Raw genomic sequence first — 21930 nt, 5'->3', positions numbered from 1 at the left:
AAAAAGCTTGTCCATCTTGACCTTTGTAAATATTCTACCAGGCAGTGCAGGAAGTAAGTAGTAAAGTAAGAGACGCTCTATGGCAAAGTTTCGGGAGCAGGACCATACCTCGCACACACCTCCACTAAATTCAAACCTTACTTTCTCCTCCGCCGTCGTTATTGCATTCCACACCACTCCACCATTATTTTTCTATTTCTTTTTTTTCCCTCTTATCCATAGGGCCTTAAGGTGGTTTGTCATGAACGAGGAGCTACAGCGGACCCCCTAAGAAAATTTCATAAATCGTCAAAATCAAGATGTTTAACATCACCCAATTCAGAAAATCATTCAAATATAATGAATAGATAATTATCAAATTGCATCCCATTGATTGTGAGTGAAATACTCTTCCATCCATCCATTATCTATACCGCTTTCCCCATTCGGGGTCGCAGGAGGCTGGAGCTGATCCCAGCCGTCATTGGGCAAGAGGACTGGACTGTTCACTAGTCAATCACAGGTCTGACACATAGAGACAAACAACCAGCCACACTCACATTCACACCTACGGGCAATGTAGAGTCACCAATTAATGAGCATGTGTTTGGACTATGGGAGGTCGCATGCACGGGGAGAACATGCAAACTCCACAAAATGAGGCTCCTATCCAACGGGGATTTAAACCAGAACCTTCCTGCTGTGAGGCAACACTCCTAACCACTGCACCATCATGCAGCACAAAATATTCCCATCATTAGCCTATAGCTTTACTTCTATGTAGATGTGATTCAGCACATAATGAAGCAGCCCTGGTGGTTTTGCTTCCACTTTGTGTTTTAGTATAAATGAATTATGTCTTTGACAAATTCAGAATTCTGTAATGTCATATGTAGGTGTTTGCTCTAAACTTGTTTTTTCATGGTATACCCTACTTAAACAAGTTCTGAGGTATTTCGTGTAATATAACAGATGTCTTGCTGTGTTTGTTTACTGTTTAAATCAGACGTTGCACATGTATCATGTGACCATCACGTCGGTCACATTACATCCTATTTAGGCACCTGTGTTTATCGCAGTCAATTATGTCCTGTCGAAACACGTAGACACATCCCTGTTTAATAATTGATTTTTATACGACATCAGAGTGCCTTGAACTTTCAGTTTAGACTGCCTCTCCACACATAAAACTTTGTTCGTCTTTTTTTTTTTTATTAGCTATTTGACTTCTGTCCCTGTTCTTGAAGAGCACCTGATTCTCCATTTTTTCTCCCCCATTTTTTAATTATTATTATTCTTGTATGTGTATTTCTGTATTTGTATGTTAGACTGATATTTATTGTAATCATGACATGGCATTACAGATGATCTGAGTGTAAGTAGTTACATAACAATGTTATAAAGGACACTACTACAGCATTTGTCACTCAGCCAGTAAATACCGGTGTAAGTCTGTCTTTTATGAGCGTATTAAACTGTCTTTAGGTGTCTTTAGGTAGCTACATTTGCTCAGCCATAAACACTTGAGTGTACGTTACTCTACGAGGAAGTGGATAGGAGGAATCTTTTGAGTTATTTTCCTTCTCTAAGCTTTGAGTCATACATGATTGCAAATGTGATTATGTCCTTTGTTAGTTATGCTGTTGGAACTCTTGATGAATGTTTGGCTTGTTCTTTACTCCGCTCTTCCTTCACATGACATTCAAGACCGTGATAAAGCCAACCAGAGGAATCACTACGTTCTCCCAAACTATCACTAATGTTTTAATGCTAACAATCCCTGCTCCATATTTCAATTATTATGGTGAAACTCATCTATACATGAAAGTAGATCAAATGTAACAAGAGAACTACCGTAAAGCTTCAAATAAAAGCCCATCACAATTTAAGGCCAAGTTCCTTTTAAGAGGGCATATATATATATACCCCTTTTCCACCTTTTCAAACAGTCCCCTGTGGTCTAAATGAAACATATGTGCTGTGCTTTGGTCAAAAAAAACATGAATCAAGCACCAGAGGAGGTTTGTGACCCTGTAAAAACCAGCTCTTTCATAAAGCTCCGTTTTGGTGTGTATGTCTCTTTAAATGCAATGAGCCCCCCCTGAGTCTTCCCCGTAGACATCACTCCTCTGTAGCAAGACTAAAAATGGCGGACCTGCGCAAAAGTTTTGTTCTAGGCTGGGGGTGGAGTCCATTGGAGGGGAGGGGATTCTTTTTTTTACCAGAATCCCACTGTGACGTCACAAGTTGAGCAAATTTAAAACAGAACATTTTTCTCTGTTTTGTAAGACTTATGCAGACCACAAACAAAGGACTGGATGGATTTATTTTACATTTTGTGGTCAGTAGATACTCAGGTTACCCAAATATATGTTCAAAAACACTGTCAAAGTGAACTTTCCCTTTAACTAGCCTGCTGTTGCTTCATGTTTTGACAAATAAAGGAAGCTCTCAGTTAGACGCCCCCTTTGCATTAAGTGTTGATTCATTTGAAATCTACAAGGGGGTCTCCCTCTCTTCCTGACAGTGCAGCAGGTTGGTATGGACCAAGACAGACCAAATCAGTGACATTTTCATGTTATCCTAATTTCTGTGCACATTTAAATATGTTTTCTGGTGTAAAAATTTTATAGTCTTTCCCATCTCTGCTGTGCACGAGTTTTGATTGAAAATATTTAAAGGTTAGTCTCGCATGGAAGCTTGTCCCACATAAAGGCTGGGTCATTTCATATACTGAAGAAAATGTAAAAAGCCGGGGCTAAGTTTTATGGTAGTACTGCGTTTCAAAATGGAAAGTAGATGAAAAAGCTAAAAGCTTTTATTGATGCTGTAGAGCAGAAACTCCTTAGCTAAATCTTATTGTGTTTTTAGGCTGATAAATCTATTTACTGTATCCTGCACTGTGTGCTCCATTCTTTAAAAGTTAATCAATCTTTTTTCAATAAAAGGAAATAAGAACTGGCAACAGTTTCATACCCACCTTCAAAATAAACAAAGGCAGGAGGCTTTAAATGAAAGGTGATGCTTCATAGTGCTACCATGAGTGTGACAGCCTATAAATAGCTCTCCACCTGTCTTCACACCTACAGCATCACGTGGCTACTCCTCCCCGTAACTGAGACATTATCCGCCACCTTCAAATCCTGAACTGATCCAAAGTTTACAGTTCATAAGCTCCCAGCTTTGTGTCGCAACATGGAACATACAGTCGAGACTCAATTTCCGACCTCAAGTCGCCCTCATGACACACGAGGCAGCTCCCAGCATGTGACTGTCAATACTATTATCTGCTCAGGCTGACGATTGCCCAACGGCAACGGGTTAACTATTAAGAAACACAAGTTACTGTTGTGTTTCTACAAGCAATACAAAAAAACCAAAGATCATGTTCAACTGTAGTTTATTTTATTAAAAAGACCAGGGTGCAAATATGAAATTAAAAAAAATAAAGACAAGCATATAATTTTTAAGCATTTAATACAAACTTAACAATATAAACTATTTCAGTCCCTCTTGACATGTAAGACACTGACTCAAAATACTTTGTTATACCGTATTTTTTATCAAGTATTGCACAATGTAGGTACAAAATTAATATTCATACGATTACATTTTGTCCATAGTATAGCAAAAATCTTTTTAACTTCTTAACAGAAAATACAATTCATCTTTCAGGAAAAAAAGCAAATATTCCTACACTTGAATTCCACCGCTAAGGAATACTCTGTACACAATCTTCAGAATATTTGATGGATTTTTTTTGAAGATGGATTTCTTTAACAATTATCTTTAAAAAAAGAAAAAATAAGGAAAAGCTGCTGCAGCCATCACAGATCACTGGAGTAGTAAAAAGATATAAATGCAACACCATGTCATAGAAACAATATATACTCTGATATCTTACAAACTCTGTACTAAATTAAATTATACAATTAGAAAAAGACCAAGTAACCCCACTTAGTAGTGCCAATTCATAAAAATCAGCCTTGTCTTACCACCTGTAAAATACTGTAAGAGGCCAAAACTTGAAGCTTATTTTTTATTTTATTTTTTTACGTTTTCGGAGAATTTTTCTCAACATGGTAAAAAATGTTGTGCTTGGTTGGCAAAAAGGAAAAAGAAAAACAAGGATGCATGTTGAATTGAAGTAACCAAGCTTGGATGTGTTTGTACAACAAGCTTTTAGTAGAAACAAACTCAAGGGGGCACAGTAAAAACACCCTTGGGCACATGCGCTTGACTGACTAGACTATATCCTTGAAAGTCCAGTTCTAAGTGTGCGTTTTGTTTTTCCTTCTCTTTGAGCCACCATCATTCATAAATAACATCGCGATGATGAGTTTAATTCGCCATCACTGGCTGGAATTGCTGGTTAGAATACTGCATGTTGCTCAGACTGAAGTTTAGGCCATCCATAAGGGTCTTGTCGTTGAGGCTTTCGTAGGCCGCGAACATGTCAAAGGCATTGTTGTACTGCAGAGGGCCGAGTCCCAAGGAGCCCTCCCCGGGGAACACAGCTCTGGGGCTGGCCTGGCCCTGCAGATTGGGGAACACAAACTCCTTGGCGTTGGGGGAGAGCGCAGAGGCCTTCTGCTGCTGCTGTTGCTGCTGCTGCTGCTGCTGACCCAGGCCCAGCCCGTACAGTGAGTGCATGGAGGTGGAGATGGCTTTCTGCTTCAGCAGGGTGTTGACATTCAGACCTAGGTTATTGGTAGGGGAGCTGCGGGCCACCTTGCTGCTGCTGCTGCTGCTGCTGCTGCTGCTACTGCTGCTGTTGGTGTTGTTGTTGTTGTTGTTGCCCCGACCGCTGCTTTTCATCTTAGTGGAGCCAAATTTGGTGGCAGCAAAAGTGGCAGTGGTGAAGGTTAAGGGCTGGGTGGAGCGTGGCATGAAGGAGGGGCTCACAGCAGCAGATTGCCCGAAAGGAGGAGAGGGAGAGCTGGACTCTGAAGAAGCCCCAACAGGGTCGCTGATTGGCATGAAGACCTGGGCCTCAGGATTAAAGCTGTTCTTGATTTCCTTGTCCAGCTCATTCCCGTTCTCATTGTTATCATCCACATACAGCACCTTGACTGGTCCCTTCTCCCCAATCTGGTATGAAACCTCAAATGGGTCGATCCACACGCTAAGGTCCTGAGGGAGATTATTCCGGACGTCTTCAATGTCCAGCCCGCTTTCTTTGGCTGCCTGCTCCACCACAGGGTCCACCTTCTCCCCTACATGGATGCATCTAAACCCTGAACCTTTGTATGGCTTATCCGGATACCAGTGGCCTTCATATTTTTTCTTCAGCTGTCTCTCGAGCTCCTCGCCGAAGATGTTCACACGTCGTCGAGGGAGTTTGTTGTATAAATAGGAAATAATAAAGTTGAGTGCTACTTGAATTTCAAGCTGCATAGCTGCTTCAGTGGCGAGGGTGATTCTCTTTCCGACACAGAGTTGCTTTTTCCGAGTGTTGCAAAAACCTCCAAGGCAGCAGTGATCAGCGTAATGAAAATCTGATCGAGAGCTTGTTGCCAAAACGAATATCCTTCCTTCAGCAGGGTTAGGTTCAGGATCCTAAAACGAAAGAAAAAACGATTATTTAGTCAATGTACGAGAAAGAATGATTCATAAATACCCAGAAATCAACTTCTAGTGCTCAGTTTTCAGCGTGCACTTCCCCCTGGAGCACAGCACTGGTTCATCTCAGCTGCACAATATCAACAGCTATAAATAAACAGGAGCCACTGACTCAGAGACGGTGTCAGCAGTGTGTGTTCCCCAACAGTCTAGTGTGACAAAATACGCAAGCCTAGTTGACCTCTGCGGAGGGCGGAGGACCTGAATCTAGAAGAACCTAAAAGGAGGCTCTCCTGCTGCTCATCGACTGAAGCTCACAGCACAGAGAGGAGCACGTACGAGCCTGCGACGTTACATAATCCACATCCAAAGTCTAACCACGACCATAAAGCCAGAGCAAAAAAAAAAAAACAGACCTTGTGCTCTAATGGCATTGCGACGGTGACAAAAAAATGCAAAAAAAACAAAACGAAAAAAAAAAACGCCTTGCTTTCTCATCACGTTTCGCCTCACACACAGCTCTCCTGTTAGCATTAGCTGGCCAGCTGAATGAAAGGGTGTGAACAGATGTAGCAGGCTAGCTATCTGGACGCCGAGATACTGTTAATGTTTAGCTCGACCAGCTGGTTATCAGCGTTTTCCTCGCTGTGACAGTGTGTGTACCGAGTAATAGAAGATAAATGGGCACCACCAATGGCAACAAGCGTCACTACTCACAGCGAAAATTTGAGTTTTTATTGGCTTTAAGCTTGACAGCGACGACTGACAGCAGGCTAAGTAAAGTAGCATTTAGCTGGTTACAACCTGAACACGTCTACAGGATCATCGTTCAATAACATCAATTAATGCAAGTTTTCTAATCAATAGGAAATGACAGCAAAATAAGACACTGCTCTCGCTGATAAAACGATATTTACATCTACTTACATGGAAATTCACAGCAGGTCCTTCTTGCACGAAATCCGTCCGCCGGCAAAACCCTACAGAGTCTGTCGAAAAGCTTTCTTAAAGAGTTACAAAAGATCTTATAATTCTCCAGGCGATTTTTGTTTCTTGGAGGTATTGTTGAAAATCCGATTCACAGGCTGACAAGCCAACTCCCCACAGCCTGGGAGTTTTTACAACTCTGCCCTTTAAAACTTGGGCTGATTTGTTTTTATAGTAGTCCTCCGCCACGGACATGGAGGAGGTGGTGATGCGGCTCGCAGAGGTCAACACCCAGCAACGTGTTCCTATTGGCCGCTGGCCGTCTCGTCATCAGCCACCGCCCCAGCTTCCCCTGCGATTGGATGATCTTGTGCTCAATCAACCACATGCTTCTATTTACGGTTGTGCTTTGCCTTTCATGTGCTGTGGACTATTTAATTCGAGCGCATTTCCCCCCGTAAATATCTTTTTAAAGCTATGTTTGTGGCAAAATACAATCCGTGCAACATTATATGAATAAATATAACAACAACACCGATGTAGGGTTGAAGACTGACATGTACGTTTAATGGAAAGCTCAGTCTTTTAAAAGATCCTCCTACTGCAGGCGACTGAATCCGTCGAGAATAGAACATACTGTAAGGCTGAACAAGGAGTTCATTGTAATGATAAAGCATTACAGTCTGTAGAACTCACGTTGCCAACAAGAGTCGCCACCTACATGAAACCACATTTGCCTGCTCTTTCCACTGCTGGGTTAAATGCAGCTAGATAGTCACTGTGGCGGAGGGACACACCTGACACTGCTTATGTTGCTGCTCCTCTCCAATGACATTTTGATGTTCCCTGCCTGAGCCAGCTGTAGCTGTGACTCAAAACTCAGGCTCCCCTCCCTGAGAGTGCAGTTTTATGATACAGCACAAATTCCACCCCCTTTTGACAAAACAGATGCAATCCCATAATTACCATCTGTGTAAATATTGACATTATTTTTCCCGCTGTGTACCTGTGATAAAATTCTCTTCATTATAAAGTCTGTGGACTGTGAAAAATGCGATGTTACACAATGGCTTCTCAGCAGCTGTGCAGTGCAGGGCTTAAGCTCTCCCCTGTCCGGCCTAAGGTGTTTTTGACGCCACAGCCTGTTCTTACCTAACATGGGCTCTTGCACGGTGTGTCTGCACAATAAATACAATGCCACATAAATTATACAGCTGGTGGGGCAAGGGAGGAAACAGCCTGTTCTTTGGAGGGGGGGGGGGGGGGGGGGAGAGTAGACACAGAAGTATCTCCTTCTGACTCAAAATCCCACTCAAATGTCATGTCTGTATAAATGCTGAATTTAAGAGCTGTTTTATGGGAGAGCTGCTCCCTACAGGCTTAGAGTCGATAGACAACAGACTATATAAGTGGATTATTATTGATTCAGTCAAATCATATACCTACATCTCTGCAAATATAAGCCATGTTTCTCATTAAATCATGATAGCAGAAAAGAGAAAATGGAAAATTTCCTCTCATCTTTCTCTGCTGGGCTACAAAAAAGAAATGTATATGCTTCAAAGTACATAATTCATTATGGCAAGCATCAGAATGGTTTGGACAGTCTGCTATATCCCCAGTGAGAAAATTGGCTTTAGCATCTGCAGAGTACAAAGAGAAGAGAAGTAGAGAGGGATTGTTTCATCAGGCTTATTAAAGCAGTTCTCGTCTTCAAGGGATTTTTTTTTTTTTGTATTATAGTGTTATTTCTTTTTACCTTTCAGCCTGCAGTTTTTTAACAGTAGACAATTTTTATTTAGGATAATATTATGTATTATGGAGGGGAATTGTGATTTATTACAATGCCACACTCGATGTTTAGCTCAGTATAACACCCCAGTGCCATAAACAAAGTGTTATAAAATGCAGTCGGGTGAGAGCCAGAAGGCTGCAGGATGCTGCAGGCACAATGGAGAGTCCTTCCAGCCTCCAGATTGAGTCTCAGCAGGGGTGAGGGATGACTCCCTCCACCACAGAGGATCTCATGTGATGGATAACCTGTGCACAAACACCATGGGGGCCTTGGAGACACAGTGTTTGTCTCCTCAAAGCACAGGAAATGTGTGTCTATGAACAAATGCTCGTACAGGTTTTGATTTTCAGTAAATGATGCATCACAAAACAGAAATACATGTTCCCAGTATTGTAAAATAAAAAATATCACGAGCAGGTCCAGAATCCCTCGGCTCAGTCTCCCACTGTTCTACTGAGTATTAATGTTAGTTTTGGCTGTGGGTAGGTGGTGCTTAACAATGACCTATTTGTTATTCCCCACCAGAGTATGGATCTGGTTAGTGGCGTAGTTTCCTCCTGTTGTTGTGAGTCCGTCTGGCTGGGACCTGGAGGTAAACACAGCTAATGAAGTGAAATGTTTTAGCATGACTCATGCAAATTTTTGAGTGAAGTCAGTTCACATAGACATTTTTCTCTCCTGTCTTCACACAATACTGTGAAATCCTTCTCTCTTTTCTCTTGCTTTGTAGCTGCACACCAGCTCTGCTCAGATCCCAGATGTGGTCAGTGGATTTTAATCTGGTATGTGTAACATCACATGCTCAATAATACCGAGAACATTAGCATGGGGAAAAAATATGTTTTATATGGAAAGAAATTGGATTTTGGCACATTGAAGTTAAAGAACTGGCAATAAAACGATTGCTCATGTGAACATGTGGTATAATGAAAGCTGTCACAGGCAGCATTCATTTCTTTTGGTTATTTGACTAACACTGAGGGAGCTCAGATAGATTTATTAGACTCTGTTCTTTCCAGTGGACTTCAAAGCTCAAATGTTTTTGGAAAAGGTGACTTCATTCTTTCATGCCTTACCAAGTTGGGCTCTCTGGATATCTTGAGCTCCAAATCCTTCTGCTGCAGGATAAGATAGAGACTTTTTTTATTACCCTTTTCAATTTAAGCTTATGGTAAATCCTGAAGCACTTTCTTATCTTGTTGTTTCTCTACTAAGAATATCAAAAAGTAATTTATTATACAGGCCAAAAGGGCAAAACAAATAGATAATAACTAGGATCTTAGCTTTCCTGCAGTTCATTTTAAAATCCTGTTACCTTTTGAAGAAATCCTCATTCAATTATAGCAGCCATTTTTTTTTTTATCAATTCACTTACATTTATTGCTTTTCTTTTCGACATTTCATGACTTCAGCATTGTGCCTCAGCATGAATCTTTATTTAATATATATTCAGACCAAACTATTATTATATATAATTACACCGCAGGTCACACCTACCCATTCACACCCCAATTACACTGATGGTACACATTTATACACCGCTGACGAAGCAGCGAGAGCAACTCTGGCTTAAGTGTCTTGCACAAGGACACATCAGACGTGTGGCTGCAGGACCTTCCAGTTTAGAGACGACCGACTCTACCACTTAGTCACAGCCGACAGTAACGCATTGACTCTGCAGTTCCCTCCAGTTGAGCATGTTTGTCTCTTTCAGCTCATTGTTTTTTATTTGGCATTTAATTGAAACCAATGACTTGACTGTTTTGTGTCAATGTAGCTGCTTATATTTGAAGTGTTTTCAACCGGCTGTGCCACACAACTGCAGACAAATAATGTTTAAACATACTCGATAAATATACGATTTTTTGGAAGGTTTTTTTAAGTGATCCAATTGAAACGATCCTGGCCATAGGGTTTCAACAGTGAGTTTTTTCCATAGCGGATTTGATTATTAGCCATAATGTCATAACCATCGCAGGGGAAAAGAACTACACAACTCATGATCACAGATTGTTGGAGCTCGCTGTTACCATGGCAATGTAACAGCGAGCTCCACCAGTCTAACGGCGCAGAATCCGAACACGTAGTCTGCAAGCAGGCTACAGCAGCTAGCTAGGTAGCTAACACAAAATGTACTAACCCTGTCATCCCGTAGTGAATGTAATTTATATATATATATATATATATATATATAAGACAACAGAAACTACAAGATATTACAACTCTTGTAATCACAAAAACTATAACAACTACAAAAGTAAAATTTAACAAGAAGTGAAATCATTCGCAATGGATTGTGGGATTGGTAGTTTCTCGACTCAGGATCATTGTTGAGCTCTGTTGGATGAAACACCAGTGAAGTGAAGTGAGGTTCTCACTTGACAGCCCTGTGGATGTAGGCCTACTGGCTCCGGCTGCCCATCGGTCTAACACGGTTGAATGGTGGGGGTCAAAATGGGGCCATGTGGTAGGGTAGTTAGTATTGGCATTGTCACTAACTGGCTAGCTTGCATAAACAGAGCCTGGATCTGTTGAAGGTGGCATCGCATGTTTGGTTGCCGTGGCAACTAAGGGCCATAAAGTAGGTTATGTAACTTATCAGTAGGGTATAGGGGGATTATTAGGAAGAGGGGTTTCTTCACTGAGCACTCATCCTTTCATTAGACACACGTATCTAGTGTTTATTTCAAAAACTAAACATAGGCGTTTAATTAACGTCTTCAAATAGTTTGTGAAAAAGTTCTCACTGGGGATTGACTAGTTGTTTTCCTTCCTCTCCTGTCAAAATTAAGTTGTTCCTGCATACCAGTTGTCATGTCACCAGTATATTTAAAAAATGGCAGCAAATTCTAAAACATTATAAAAATGTACACAATAACCTTCACCTACAGCATTTCACTGAAGCTGTTATCTTCCAGTTCTGAGCACGTTTGTGGCAGAATTGTGTTTCACTGTTGTTTCCTGAGCTCCTCTCTTTCAAACAGAATAGTCTCTGCAGCAGGTTTCTGTCTGTCATTTAATCTGTTAAGGAGTTCTCCCTGCATATATCATTTACCAGCCGAATAAATGTGATCCTGCGTGGAACAGAAGTTTTACTGCTATGTTATTGAAATACAATTTTACCCGTGGAAGAGGAGGTGGTGCTTAATTAGTATTCATAGCAGAGCTGTAGCGATAGCAATCTAAGATTACACCGCTCACTGGAATTTATAGCTTCGTGCACACATGCACAAACACCTGCTTTATTCTTCACTTCAATTCAAAGGAATGCTGTCTTTAAACACTGGATTTGTGATGATAAAAGTAGACAAAAAAGGACTTCTCTGCAGCATAGATGGGATGATTAGCAAATTATTTAAAATTTTAACAAATGAGTCTTTACTCTGGTACATGCCTGTGATGTTTCGGGTGTTCCTGGGGGTCGGGTATTACGTGCTGCTTCCTCTGAAGTTGTTTACAAATCATGTGGCAGGCAGAAGGAGGCTCTTTTTCACACCAGAGCCTGGAATGTCATTAATATAAGCAGTGGTAATATTTGCATCCACAGCCCCCCCTGACACTCTCTGGTGCCTGCATGCTTGGACAAACACAGACATTTCTCGGTGAGTCTGAGACTCAGCTTACTGGCCGTGCATCTGCAGAGGGGGATGAAATGTTTTCCCGTGTAGAATACTGAACGTATTCATGCCATGTAGCACCCAGCGGTTTTATATTTGAGCCGGGTTACAGTGTTTTGACCCCTGGAAAGATTCATATCAAGCCATCTGGAGGAGAAGGAAGGTTACACAATAGGGGATCAGCTGGGCCCCTCCCATTTAAATACCATTCTGCTCTACTGTTTGGTTTCATGTTGGAGGATTATGTTTAGCATGCCGGGTGCTGTGTCATGAATCAGCCAACAGGACAGAACAGAGTCGCATTAAGCTTAATAACATGAGCATGGCAGAGAGACAAAATCGCACAGTGTTGTTGCTGCCATCCGGCCTCAGCGTAGCACTACATGGCAGAGCCATGCCCTTGCAGTCAGATCGACTTTTAAAGGAATTCAATTACGCTCTGAAATGAACAGCTAGTGCTTGTGGATGGAATGGGTTTTGGAGTGAGAGCCATCCATTGCTGTGGGAATGTGTCACATTTCCATGAATACTGAATGGAGTGTGCTACAGTAAGGCAGGCTGTCCCTGTCGTTGTGATTTGTATTTTTATCCCCCCGTCTGCACATCTTCTATTCGGACTGTAACCCTCTCCCCCGCACCCGCTGCACGCTCCTTTAAACAGATTTCTGTCTTCCCTCCCTGTTTGTGTGGGTGAGATGCATCCCTGGGCAGGCATTGCACTGGATGATGTCAGATTAAGCGAACACCGAGCATCATCATTACTAGATATGAACAGAAACATCATCTAATACGAGCTTGAAGATGACCTCAAAACACAGCCTTTCCACACAAAGTCCCTTCAATGCGTACGCACCGCCAGAATTTGCACAGACCTTCTATTGAGAAGCCCTCAATCCTGCTTGCCAGAAATGATGTCAATGTAGTCATGGCAACTATTCTTACACATTACCCCATGCTCCTACAGTTAGAATAGCACTCAAGTGCTATTTCTCTGACAAATGTCAGATCTCGTCTCTTAAATGGCAATGACTTTTTCTTTTCTTTTACAGTTAGTAGATGAAAATGAAGAGGGGGAAGAGAAGTGAGTGGGCCGCAGACAAACGTGATGGTGAAGAAAGGTTGATCCGTTGCTTCATTTTGCCTTCATAAACAACTGACCAGGAGGGGAAATAAGATTAGGAGGTATAATGAGGTAGGAGTTATGATCATTCATGTGTGGAGAAGGTAATGATGTGTGCTGCTCCATAAATCCCGCCATAAATGTAAAGTAAGCGTTCCAATTAGAAGTCACCATGCACTCACTTTGAATGTTGAATATTCTGTGATACACTCAGGTGAAAGTGACATATTATAGAGTCAAATGTGCACAGTGTGGTAACTGGTAACCTCCACCCCCAGCAGCAGCAGAAGTCAGTGCGCTCTGGTTCAGAAAGCTGACACAGTGCAGTTGGGGTAACTAAAGAAGGTGGAGCCATATTTCGCTGATGGATGTCCTTTGATAGAAATGGAGAAAGGTGATAGGCTGGGCAATAAAAGGAGCGTGAGAACACAAAAAAAGAGCCGCTGTGCAGAAAAAGGAGTGTTTCAGGGAGCCGCTGTACTGTATGCAACTGCATCAGCAGCTCAATGCTGTAATCTCCGGGGAGGGGTGAAGGAGAGTAATTGTGACATTGCTCTTTGGCTGCGAATTGCTACTCAGAGCAATTCAGCCCAGTAATCAGAAAGCATCGGGGTGAATACTCAACACAGGTCAATTCAATCAATTCAGCTGGTAGGGATGATGAATGGAAATGGCAACACCTAACCGCAATAACCCTGATGGTAAAGGAGAGGAATTCCTCAAAGGCTCCTCCTGATGTCCAACATGGAAGTAAACACTTCCTCTAATTGTTTGGCCATGACTCTAGAGCAGGCCCTTTATTCATTTACTAAACATTGTAAAAGGGTCAGTTTGCTCAAATAATACATTTTTATTATGAAGTGGCTTCTCAGTATGCAAACAGTTTTGCTTATATTTACATATTATGACCATTTTAATCTGAACTTTTAAGTAATGGTCCCTTAAAAGAAGTCCCTGAAAACTATTGACTGTGTGTTCATTTGTCAATGCTGTGAGCAGAAGAGTCAGAGTTGGATACTTCTTGAAGAAATCTAAAAATAGTAGTTTCAAAGTCAATAATAGTAAAATAACTTTCAACAGAGTGCCACAGTCACCGCAGAGCAAGAAGTGGGACTCGAGTATATATTGGAAAGGCTTTTAAATGTTGGCCAGCTACGTGAAACAGTAGGCTGCAAGTCCGCCGCCAAGATGGCTATGTATCAATACACTATGTTTTGTTTTATAACAGTGTGGTTGCACTCAGAGACCTTTGGTGGGCTACTAGAAGTAGTTGAAAAATATACACCTAAATAATTCCAGTTACATTATCTAAGCATCTCAGAAGAAGCATATTAATGTGACCTTGAATTTGAAAATACTTTTAATAAGATTCCCATTACAATGAAGAGTTACTGTCATAATAAGTATGATGATCCAGACATTGGAATAAAGTCATAAAAACAACAGAGAAGCAGTTTCAGGAAACGCAGATCTTTCACTTTCTGTTTCGTGATGCTGATGCTCCTCTCGTCCTGTACTTTATGAACAGCTAGTCAAAAGAGTCACAGTCACATGAGTTCACGTTTACTGAGAATTTGTTTGGCTGCTCCTCAAGAAAGTAAAGTTAAGGTCTGGAAAAACTATATTTCAGATTTTTTTATTTTTTTTAAACAGCCACCCAAGAGGTCGTAAAAGTTGCCAAATAGATCAAGAAAGTCTCTAACTTGGCAACACCAAGTCCTGGCTCCAGCTTTGTTCTTAGAACACAAATATAGTAGAGGCATTCATTCGTATAGACTGTAGGGGATCTAATACCCACGAGTCCCTTGGGTCAACATATGAGCATTCTGTTCTTAGACAAGCACAGAGAATATTATCCAACCCATCTCGTATTTTCTACGCTGAGCATGAGCTCTTAGCCTCTGGCAAACAATATAATGTACCCCAATGTAAGCTCAACTGTTTCAATAACTAATTTGTGCTGCTCTATTTAAATTTTAAACATGTTGCTTTAGGCTGTAAGGGTTGTGCTACACGTTGTTCTTCTCACTATTTGTATAAATAAGTTCCATAGTAATGGGCAATATCTGTAATGTTCAGTACATGTGCAATTAGTGGCTGTGATTGGTTCACAGCATATGAGTCCAATTATGCCCAAGGGGACATTCAAGTGTATCATATTTAATAGTATGGTATGGCACAGTAAGGTAAGGCATTGGGGTCCCACCGTCGTATCATATCATATCATGTCGTATCGAGTCTTGTCTTTTTTTTAAGGTTAATTTTTTGGCTTTTTATGCCTTTATTTTGGAGACAGGAGAGTGGACAGAGTGAGGAATAAGGGAGAGAGAGAGAGAGTGGGGAATGACATGTGGGAGAGGAGCCACAGGCCAGATTTGAAGTCTGGGTTGCTGGCTTCCAGGTCTACTGTATGGGGCCCGTAAAAACTAACCATTAGGCCACCGCTGCCCCATCTTATCTTTTTCTTATTGTATCATATTGTAATGTATCTTAATGTAAAGTATTGTGATGTATCGTATCATATTAATTCAAGAAAACTGTTCTTGGTTTGCTCAGGTTTACTTAACCTCAACTCATAGTAAAAATGTACCATTATTCAGCAATAATATTCATAAACAGACAAGATTTTTCAACCTGAACAACAAATGCATAGGCATTTCTGTTTATGTTTTTGTCTGTGGATGACCAAGAAAAGTTCATTTGTGGTTTCCTTCTTTTCTCATACTCACTATAAATTATCCCACAAGTAAAACCCCTTAATTTGTCTGTCTTTATTTTTTTTCAGTTTTGTGTCTAAAAACAGCTTGTGTAAATGTTGTGCATTGCACTTTCAATATAGCTCCATAGCAGAGTGAGGACTAGGGGCTTGACCTGTTGACCAATGAGTCTTGTGTACGTGTGATAAGCCTTCAAATAATCTAAAGTGTGACCTTAGTAGGTCAGCTCCCCTCCTCCTATCTCTCACCATCCAAAACCAATGTCATGTGTTCCTTTGTTACGCCACCTCCTATAAGTACAATACAAAAGGCCACACAAGGCAACTCCAGTGCTCGTCACAATACAGCTGAGCTGTGTCAATCCCACAAAGCTGCCCCTATTGGGAAATATCCAGTGCGTAGTTGGACACATGGACTCAGTCTCCACACCAACAGCTTAGCTTACACTGATAGAGAGGAAATTCCTACATCCTGGTTATTGATGTAATACGATTTAGAGTGAATACTACTGAAGTAGGGCCCCCACACACATTTATACTTCGGTCAAATACAGTGGTTATTCACTTAGCATTTGAGGCGTAGCTTAACATGTCTTCAATATTAAGCTTCTGGGGCTTTGTGCAACAATGTCTTTTGACTAAAAAAATATCATCACAAACCTTTTACTGCCCTCTTTGTGCAATGTTGTTTCTACTCATCTGTGGGCCTCAGACAGCAAGAAGCTACATACAACCACTACACAGATTCCAAGGGTTGGAAGTGATGCAAACAAGCAAGCCAGCTCACATTAGAAAGTTTCAACACAACCCAATGAAGGAATTCAACTATCTCTGTGTGTCAGCAGAGTGGCTAGGCAAGATGTTGCTTGTCTGAGGGAGTGCTAGCTAGCTCTGTTTTTGCAATGGCCTGTGCATCATAAACAGATCTGAAGGTGAAGAAATCTCAAGTGGCACCAAAAAAACACATTTTCAGCCACTTTTAGCTATCTTGTATAGTTATCTTGCTCGCTGTTTGTGTAAAAGTAGATCTCCATTTTACTCTATCATGGCTTTAGCCATGTAAGCCAGGATGGCCATTTTTTAATCTCCAATTCAGGACACTTTTATTTTAGCACAAACCCACATATATCGACCTGCACTAGTCACACAAGGTGGTTGGCAAAGGTGCCCTACAGAGCTGCCAGTTTATATTTGCAGTCAATGGAGTTTGCCTAAGTGTAGTAGGTCGCAACAGCGGTAATTCAAGCCTGTACCCAGCGTTTGAGTTTGCTCGTTTCAATATGGCTTTGAAAGTCAGCATTGTGTCAGCATCCAACATGGGCAACTGAAAATGAACTCTTGCAGTGTTTACAAAACAAAGCATATGCATTGCCTGGTACTTTTTGAAGTAAGCTGTAACCCTCTTGGAGCTCTTTGGAAGATACTAACTTCCTTTTCAGCATGATAGCTAGCCTACCTGTCATTTATCTGCAGGTCCTGTTAATATGATTAGCTGGGCTAATAAAGTATAGAAGCATGGTGTATTGTTTGGTTGGTTAAAACCAGGACAAGGAATATTCAAAACCAGGAAATGTTAGTGTTTTATAGATATTAGTGGGGACACAGAGCTTGAAAACAGGACGGTCCCAGTCAAATCGAGACGTACAGTAACCCAAATGTTAGCGACATTGCTATTCGTTTAGTCAGCTTACAATTAGCTGGTTGCTACCGCTTGCTGAGTGGATATACTCCATTTTTACTGATAATCCAGTGCTTGGTGGAACTTTTTCAATGTAACAATTCACTACAATAGAGCAAATCTAGTATTATGACTAACATAGGTGTCAACAGAAGTCGCAACATCAATATCACTGCCCCTGGATTTAGGAAGATGGATCGCCAATCGACTGATATTACCTCAATAGTTTTACAAATTAACAAATGTTTCAATTCAGCTAGCATGCTAACATCCCTATGAAAAAACGTAGCCTTGTTTGTGCACCGTCAATCACATGAATATCAAAAGATAAGAAGCAAGCATTCAGGATGTAAGATACTCGAGTGAGTGTATCTTTAATTCTTTAATGAATTTGATAAATGGACTTGAGCTTGTATAGTGCTTTTCTAGTCTTCTGACAACTCAAGATGCTACTACCTTTTCAGATCTATGACCCGATGTCACAAGCTGTATCTAACACAGAGCGTTATCCATGATCCATCCTGCAACACAAGTGTGAACCACATGTGTTGAATAAGCGTTTAGTGTGTGCCTCGGCTTAAAGAGGTGCAAATAAATAAGCTTTCTGTACGCTGCGGTGAAGCTAACCTTTTCCCTCTCAGCTAAGGCCTGACAGGCATTTACTTAGCTCTGTGTTTACTGTCTGCCGTGACCCGTGGTGTGGGTGGAGAGAGACCAACAGCCCTGAACTGGGATCAGGTCTGGAAACAGACAACAGTTAGGGAGGAATGTTGCAGGAACGTGGGGAGTGATTTCATGCCTGTGTGAAAATCCATTAATCACAAATTTGCCCTGATCAAATTGAGAGGTCAAAGAAAGAACCCAAACATGCCTCTCTATGCCCCCCCACCCTTTTTTTCCCTTTCTTTCCGATTTTTTCACTTTGTTGTGTAACCGGCTCCTTCTTTACACTTAGCTTGTAATATTTGTTCTGTTCACTGAGACAGTTTGCTCACCTTATCTGTACTTTTTTCCATAAAGTGCTCTATATTTCCCCCCCTCTCTGCTTTCAGTCACAGTGTGAGTGGCTGTATTCTGGAGCAATGCCAGAACAAACAGCTTGGGCAAACCTGCTTTCAGAACAGGGTCCATAAGAGCATTTCTCCCTCACTAGCTCACGAGTGTGCGTCTGTGTGTGTGTGTGTGTTTGTTTGAGCGTGACACACTCATATGACTAAGTCCAGGACATGGTGCCATGAGTCTACGAGGTCAGCATGTACATTCTAATTTGATCTAAATGGAGCGTACCATCTACTCACATACACAAGTTCCCCTTGAACTGGGTTGGTATGATGTGTGTGTTTTTTTAAATGGGTACATTGCACACACATGACATATTGATTAGATGTACCCATGTTGGTTAATAATTGCTCTGAAGCATGCTCATAAGTCGTAAATATAGCAGTGCCCTGATAGGACCGCAGTACCAGCATCACACAATAACAGATTGATCCCCAAGAAGAACAGTCAAAGTCAATCATGAAGTGAGTGGAGCTTGATTTTTTGTTTGAAGTGTTCATATTTGTGACTGTTTAAATCAACTTTTTTTTTAAAAAACCTATTGAAGTGAGGTTATCACCGAAAGTTTATAAAACTGATTTACTCAGTTCAAGAATTTACAAGTGTGTAGTATACTGCAAGCAATGAAGGATTCTGGTGGCATGTCTCATTAAAACAGCATTTGATTATTATCACTTTATAATATCAATAAGGTGTCACAGAACATTATTAGATTCACTGGGAGCCATGTTTTTGTCCGCTGGTTGAAAATGTCTATTCACTCTTACTAAGCTGAGTTTTGATCTCCACCAAGACAATGATAACTGTCTCTATAGGTGATAAGTACTAAATACTCCACCTCTGGGTCTATCAATATTATAATTCCAGTCAGGGTTCAGTGGAAACCACAGCACTGAGGCAGCTGTACTTAGCTTTGGAGACTGTTTACATTGACTATTCATCCTCAACACCTGTACAGTAGGTTGTGGAGCGCTGCAGGGTTCTGTTTTAGGTCTATCTTTTTTTTTTCTGTTCGCAAACATCCAAGCTCATGATATTCATAATCCCTTTAATCAAGTAGAGGCGATTCAATAACCTAAGAGTGGTCCAAATATTAAAGACTGGTTGACTTGAACTTTCCTCCAGTTTAATGAAAACAAAACAGAGATCTTACTCTTTGCCCGGCCCCCTTTTCAACTCCAACCATCTCCAACCAAGGAATTTACTTTACCCTCTGAGAAAGTGGTCAAAGCTGTTTTACTCTTCACCTGCTTCCTAGTTATTTTCCAGGCTTCTGTTTCCTGTTTAAACACATAAAAAGCTCTGCTGATTGTTTCTGTCATGTATTGAATTTTTTTTAAAAGGTAGAGGACCCAAAAAACAAAAAGGAAAACGGCAAACAAAAACTGACTTATTTAAATGTCCAAAGAAGATCCGCAAAAGGCAAAACAAATCACGAGGAGAAACACTGGAATGAAGGCAGGATACACAGAAATATGGGTAAGTAGATGTAATAAACTGATACAGAAGGGAAGAAACTCAGAGACTATAGACCGGGTAATCAAGCAAAGGTGAGACTGACAAGACACAGGTACCACCTATAGGCATGATACAAAGGGGGGAAAACTACAAAATAAAACAGGAAGCACTGAAATCTAAACTCAGGATTATCAACATTAACATACACAGGAAACAATTGAGAAATAAAACAGGAAATCACAATGAGGAATAAAAAAAGTAAATAAGAGTAAATCATGACAGGGTCCTTTAAAAACATTATCCCTATTATTGCATAATACAATGTCTCCATGTCCATTTTGTGATAACTTTGTATTAACTCTTTAAGCAAGAGTATTTGTCCAACTTCTAGTAAAAATATATCATTATCTCTATTTTAACCATATATATATATGACATAAAGTTTAATCTGTGTTCAATTAAGAAGTGCTAGCATAGTCTACTTTTTAAATAGTGTTGGTCTATTAGAGCACTTTTGGGACATATCATCCAAACAGTAAGCTTGAAGAGTCACTCAAATGTTTTGTAGAGCTCATGAGCTCATTACTTTCTCTTCATAAGAAGCCTTTTTCATTCCTGTCATTTTTGGCAGTTTGTTGTTGGAGAGCAGGTTGGGGATCATGCTTGTGTTCTTCTACAGGGACTCCTTTTGGGGCGCTTCAGGAGGGAGAGGCATCTGTAGAACTTTAAAGTCTTGCATCCCAAATTGCTTATATGAGGTCTTAAATGTTTTTAAAAAAAATTGTTGTTGTAATTTTGAAGTTCAGAACTTGTTTTATAACGTGATTTTCATGCAAGCGTCAAAAGTGTCTTCTTTGTTTGATTTTTTAAAACTTCCCTGGGGATTTATATTTTAATTTATACCAGCAAATAACACGAGACAACAAAGTATTTTGATTGATTCTTCAAGGGTATTTTTTACAGTGTAGATGTGCAACAGCTTAGATGTTGGCACTGTCTTCCTTCCCTGGAGACAATTCTGCCTCTCAATCAACCTGTTCTATCTGTTGTAGGAATAATGATAGAAATACGTGAATGTGGCTCCAGAGAGTCGTCAGAGAGTTGTAATCACACTCAGCAATCTGCAGCCTGTCTCCAAAGCCAAACCTGCATCTGTGCTCCTGAACAAGACAGATTGCTATCATTAATGCAAAACACACACAAAAAAAAAATGGATGCACGGATGTCACTCAAGCTGCTTAAAAAAACCCACCTCCAACAACGGTGAGTCATCATGTCAAACTCTCAGCCTCTGGGGAAGATCGTGAGAGAGGAGAAAAAGAAGAAGAAAGACAGACTGTCACATCATCATCCACACACTCAACTCCAACACAAGATTTAGATTATTATTTATTTTAACACACTCAAAGCTACTTTCTGTGCTTTGAAGTCATAGCTTTGGCCGTGAATTCTGAAGCAGCATCTGAGTGTAAATTTTCCTGACATGAACACCCGGGGGGGAAATGCAACCCATGAGCTGAGAGAAGAAGCTTCAGTCCTCTCAGAGAAACCCAAACAGCAGAGATGTTACAGCTTATTTTATGCTGCTCGAGTCAACACTTGGCATATTTTTCATTTAGGGATACCAGCCTAAAAAACAGAATAAACCCTGCCTGACTGTGAAGACCCACACTGTCTCAGCTGGACAGTATATAAGCGTGTGTAAGCAGAGCTTTACTTTCAACAGCATGCTGTTATGAAATGCTAATTCACAATCCCAGCTTGTGTTTGTGTATCCATGTATTCATTATTAGCAGAGGGCAGGCGGAGTTCTGGATCATAAATGTGTGCAACCACTGGGAAATGATTTCAGGAGGAGCTTTCCTCTTCAGTCGAGTGGAGCTGAGTTGCCACAATGCAGTATTGTTCGGCTATCTGCTGATATGAGCTTTCCTGTTATCCTTTTTCACCTCAGCAATAATAAAATATGGAGGGGTCGCAGGGAGGAATCAATAATATGTTTCTGGTGGGAATCAGAGT

At 40.8% G+C, this 21930-nt stretch overlaps 1 protein-coding gene and 1 long non-coding RNA gene across 2 annotated transcripts in view; one reads left to right on the top strand and one right to left on the bottom strand.

The window, feature by feature from the left end:
* Nucleotides 1-3362: 3362 nt before the first annotated feature.
* LOC109988600 (protein Tob1) lies at nt 3363-6681 on the bottom strand. Its single transcript, XM_020640140.3, has 2 exons — nt 6469-6681; nt 3363-5538 (listed from the first exon to the last, which is right to left on the bottom strand). Exon 2 carries the CDS (start codon nt 5374-5376, stop codon nt 4321-4323), a length of 1056 nt encoding a protein of 351 aa, XP_020495796.2. The 5' UTR covers nt 5377-5538; nt 6469-6681; the 3' UTR covers nt 3363-4320.
* Nucleotides 6682-18862: 12181 nt separating this feature from the next.
* Nucleotides 18863-21930, top strand: part of LOC114920537 (uncharacterized) — a 21601-nt gene continuing 18533 nt past the window's right edge. Inside the window, exons 1-2 of the long non-coding RNA XR_003808857.2 lie at nt 18863-18917; nt 19797-19932. This is a non-coding gene — a long non-coding RNA (uncharacterized lncRNA). The remainder of the gene's footprint in view (nt 18918-19796; nt 19933-21930) is intronic.

The sequence above is a fragment of the Labrus bergylta genome, chromosome 21 (assembly GCF_963930695.1).
Source record: "Labrus bergylta chromosome 21, fLabBer1.1, whole genome shotgun sequence".
Classification (NCBI taxonomy): Eukaryota; Metazoa; Chordata; class Actinopteri; order Labriformes; family Labridae; genus Labrus; species Labrus bergylta.
This window is presented reverse-complemented; position numbering and strand designations above follow the sequence as displayed.